The sequence below is a fragment of the Chenopodium album genome, chromosome 1 (genome assembly GCF_948465745.1).
Source record: "Chenopodium album chromosome 1, dcCheAlbu1.1, whole genome shotgun sequence".
Lineage (NCBI taxonomy): Eukaryota > Viridiplantae > Streptophyta > Magnoliopsida > Caryophyllales > Amaranthaceae > Chenopodium > Chenopodium album.
Genome location: NC_137834.1, coordinates 90,909,683 through 90,914,436, shown reverse-complemented (window position 1 = coordinate 90,914,436; position 4,754 = coordinate 90,909,683). Strand labels below are relative to the sequence as shown.

Sequence of the window (4,754 nt, the reverse complement as noted above, 5' to 3'; positions counted from 1 at the left end):
GCTCTATATATAAGGTCAAAATTTGATTAGATAATACTAGATCTACAAAAACAAGGTGAACTGAAAGCCCTATAAGATTTTCCAATAAGTAAATTCCAGACAAAAAACCAAGTAAATCGAATAAGTACATCGAATGAGTTGACATTTGCAAAATCACGAGTACTGCAATAAAAATAAAAACACAATTGCAAAAAACACAATGGTAATTGGGCAGAGCCTCCTGTCTTCTTCTTCCTCAACCGAATGAACTTCAACTTCTCCGCCTAAATCCTACTACCAGAACCCCAACTAACCCTAACAAAGATTAAACCCTGAAAATAAAAAATCTCAATCTTCAATTAAACCCTAACAAAATTCACAAATCAACTGAAAATCAGTGTAAAAAATGTCACTAATTTTTCAAAATCCCTTATCCAATGCCACTTATCGAGTAAAATTCTACTCCCCCAAGAACACCACCCACCTCAATTCCACCAAAACCCTCAAATTCTCTCTCTTCCATAATCAATCCTTGCAAAATAACGACTACCCATTTCATAAAAACTTATCCTTGTTGCGAAATCGTCTTTCTCTCATCAAAGTTCAGGATTCTTCCATTAATGTTTTTCAGGAAGAAGATAATTCGATTCAATTGTTTAATTTGGATGGTTTTCTGTCTTTCTTGGAATCGATTTGCGTAATTTCTGCAATATTGATTTCAGTGGGATGTTGGGGTTATCGGGTTTTTTACAAGCAGCATACTTCTGGGTTACTGGTGGTGGGAAGCAGAATATTGGTGTGGCTTCTAGCTGTGGCTGTAGCTGTTGGGTCCGTGATCCGGAGGCGGCAATGGAAGCGGGTGTGTGGATCGCCCATGAACTCGAGACCGGGTTCCGAAACTGGAAATGTGATTGACAGGATTGAGAAATTGGAAGAAAGTATGAGGAGTGCTACTTCCATCATTAGGATGCTATCTAGGCAGCTTGAAAAATTAGGGGTTCGGTTTCGGGTTACTAGGAAATCCTTGAAGGATCCCATTTCTGAGGTAATCAACCTTTAAAATCTTTTTGGTTAGGAGTAATTGATTCAATTTGCCTATTTAATAAGTTGAATGATTTGATTTACTTATGTATTCAATAAGAATTATTTGCTATTACCCTAAGTGATGATTGATTGCTTACAAATTGTTTGGGCATTTCAATTAGATCCTAATCATATGCATTCTGTGTGTTGGGATTTACTTTAGATTTTTGCTGAGACTCAAGGTCTTTGATGCATTGTATAAGAGAGTATTGTGCTTGGTGAAAGCTTACTAAACCCTCCAAAATAGAGATTAAAACCTATGTAGCATGGAAATGGATCGGGTTTTGGAAACGAGAAAACCTCTGGTCCTAACCATTTATGAGCTTCATTTGAAATGGGGAAAGTACAGGTCCCAAAAGTGCTTCCTTGGTCAACCCAAACATCGGCCAAAATTTATCAATATGTGAGAATTGTGAGGAAGATTTTGTTTCATTGGTGGATATCTCAGGCTCTCAGCTGCTTGTTGCCCAGGCTTTTATATACCTATATATGTTGGAGGTTTTGCAATGTTAGTTATTGTGTGTTCTAAAACCTTTCTTCCATTTTTGTTTGCTCAATACACTTTGACTTGGACATGGTATTTTGATAAGAAAAGCTCTTAAATTGAGGATACCAGGACATAGTTATGACTGTCCAAACTCCTAAGTGACATTACAGATCTTGTTATGTCGCTATATTAATAGATGCAACATATATTATACAGGTCACAAAATTTTATTGGCAATTCAATTGTTATTTGATTCATATTTTATGAAATCGAGTGAACTGTGCAACTTGGGGTAGGAAGACAGGGAATGGGCATGCTGAATCTAGTGTTACATTGATCATCATGTCTAAATTCTATGTAGAGTATGATCAAACCTCAATAGAACCACTAGAAGAAGTGCGAATTTTTGGGTGGTGTGCTTAAATCAGAAACCAGGACTAGATTACCATTTTTTTTCTTTTTTGCCCTACCTTCCCTCGTCTGCATTTTTTGTTATAAAGATTAAGGTTCCTATCAGGTTGTGGGGATGCAATTGTATCTCATAGCAGCTTTGTGTGTTAAGCCGAGTGGTGGTGGTTCTGTGGTAGAACTTCTCTTCCAGGGTAGAGTCTAAATAGTGGAAAATAATGGTATCAGGCTGTTAGAACAAAAAAAATGGAAAATGGGTGCTTAGTTGTTGAAGATAATGACAGAACCAGATACGCGAGTTCCTGAGGTGAACAGGCGGTTATAAACTTATAATCTCCCACAGAAAGAAGGAAACAACATAGTTACACACAGTTTGGAGATTGTATTCTTTCCATAATTTCATTTGAAGGATGGATGGAGCCATGGAAGATTCATATAGCCATCCTCGATTCTGTGAAATTTGCCTATGAAACTTATTTGCAACTAGGAAATGCTTTGTGCCATTGGTTTTCCTATTTTTGCGTTTTATTTTTATCTTGTAATTGTTGTCAGCTTTTGTGTTCAGTTGTTTTAATTCACTTGAGAAACTAACAAACAAATTTTAGTGTGTGTGTCCGTGTCTGTGTGGGTATAGCCCCACCTAAAGCTGCCCATCTTGGGCTTGGACTGGGCTGTTTGGCGTGGCTGCCTCAACCTAGTTATGACTAAGGTCCGATGAGCACATATAAAAAAAAAAAAAAAAAAAAAAAAGGTCAAAGTAGTTTGATACCCCTAACATCTCTCAACCACGAGGGAAGAGGGGCCTGAGCTCAAACCATGGACCTGCTCTTTGGCTGGAAATTCATCCTGTATAGATTAAGACTGAAAGCAAATTTAGTTGGTTGAAGCTGTATAGAATTGTGAAAAGTATTACATATAGTAATCTGTTCCCTTAAAAAAAAAAGGGTTTAATCTGTTTATATGCGTGTCAGCCGTTCTATCTCACATCTTTGTCTCTTCTTTGTCTCTTGGTACTGTGATTTTAACGTCGTGTCTGTTCAAAGACTGCAGCTCTGACTCAGAAGAATTCCGAAGCCACTCGTGCTTTAGCAGTTCAAGAAAGCATCCTAGAAAAGGAGCTTGGCGAAGTTCAAAAAGTTTTGCTTGCAATGCAGGTAAGAACATACTAACGTTTTCAGTTAATTTGAGTCGCCTTTACTGGGTTGATAACTGTTACATAGAATTAGAAGCTTGTAAAGGTCCTTAACTGCATGCACTCGATGTTTTAGCTTCCTAGTGATATCTATTTATTCTGTTAGACTTTTGCTGCTGTATACAAGGTTTACCGTTTGGATCACATTGGGTAAATCGCTGCCCCTGCTCCCTCCATTCCTGCAAATTTCATAGTTGTTGGGGTCGTCAGATATCAGTAATATGGATCTCTCTATTTGTCATGCAATTTTTGATAATGTCCTGACCAAAGTTTTAACGTGTGTTCAGGACCAGCAGCAAAAACAGCTAGAGTTGATTCTTGCAATTGCAAAGAGTGGAAAGTTATTCGAAACCAAACAATCACCAAGTCAGACGAGTGTGAATAAAACAGTTCCAGATAATGGTTTGAAACAAGTGGATGGGCAACAAATCCAGGCAACAGCAGTGCAAACAGGGGCAAGTAATGACAGAGCATCAGGATCATGAAGTCGAGAATTCTTGTCGTTAACATCTAATTATTGTCAGGCTGTCTTAGGATGGACTAAGCAAGTGAAAGCAATCTCAAATCCTTGAACATTTTTGTCGTGACACAATCATTCAGGGCTATTGTTTGGAAGGAATTAGGGCTGAAATTAAGTGGAAACCTCGCACACTTCACAAGTCGTTGGTGGTTGCTGCCTATATTTTCCACCCATTTGTAATGTACCATTTGAGGCATTATTGTGAGGGTAATGCTGACTGTATACTGTTGTGACCAATATTAAGTTCTCTGTAGAGTCCGACTCAATTTCATTGTACCGAATAAAAGGAATAATGTAAGCAAATTGTTTTGTTGAGATATCTTTGTTGAATAAATCCTTTCTTCGAGCTTGTGAGTAAGAGGTTCCATGGTGCAAACTTATTTTCTGCTAGCATTAATCCTTAAAGTTTATTACTTGTAGTTTAGAAGTTTAGATTTACAAGATGACATACTTATGAAATTAATATGTTTTTCTTTCAAAAACAATAATTAATATGTGATCCAAACTCTAGGGAGTCTACCACTACCTCTTTGGAAGCGCCGTAGCTCATTATACCAGAAGAAGCTAAAGCTGAACAATTTCTTATTCACATATTTGAGTGTTGAGTTACAACTATTTGAGTGAAAATTTACAATGCTGTATAATTGTGTTTTAGTAGATGTGAGCTATAAAAAATTAATGTGATTAGGGACAACCCATCACTAAGATGTTTAGCAGTTTAGTTCATTTTATTTGTTTGAACTCTTTTTATTAGTTTTAGCTATCTCTCTCTAGTTTTTAGGGTTTAGGGAGGATTAACCTCTATAATTAGGGTTTTAGAGTGAGAAAGTGAGAGATCTTCAATGGTAGATCTTGGTTACTGAAGATTTAAGAGCACTACTTATACTGAAGTCTTTCATCATCAATCAATGAGCAAATTTTTACAATCTTGCCTTCTCTTCTCTATTTTGTTTATTGTTTTTGATTATTTCCTTAGTTGTTTGTATTTTATTAACAAGTAGTATTTGTATTTTTTTTTTTAAAAAAAAAATAACTACTCGTATTTTATTTAAGTTAAAATAAAATGAACCAAACAGATCAAAGCA

General features: G+C 36.4%; 1 protein-coding gene across 1 annotated transcript; it reads left to right on the top strand.

Moving 5' to 3' along the window:
* Window positions 1–3,984, top strand: LOC145563284 (uncharacterized). The gene is made up of 3 exons (XM_081623734.1): window positions 1–1,024; window positions 3,001–3,111; window positions 3,437–3,984. The coding sequence occupies exons 1-3, from the start codon at window positions 386–388 to the stop codon at window positions 3,632–3,634; spliced, it is 948 nt and encodes a 315-aa protein (XP_081479860.1). The 5' UTR covers window positions 1–385; the 3' UTR covers window positions 3,635–3,984.
* The last annotated feature ends 770 nt before the right edge of the window (window positions 3,985–4,754 follow it).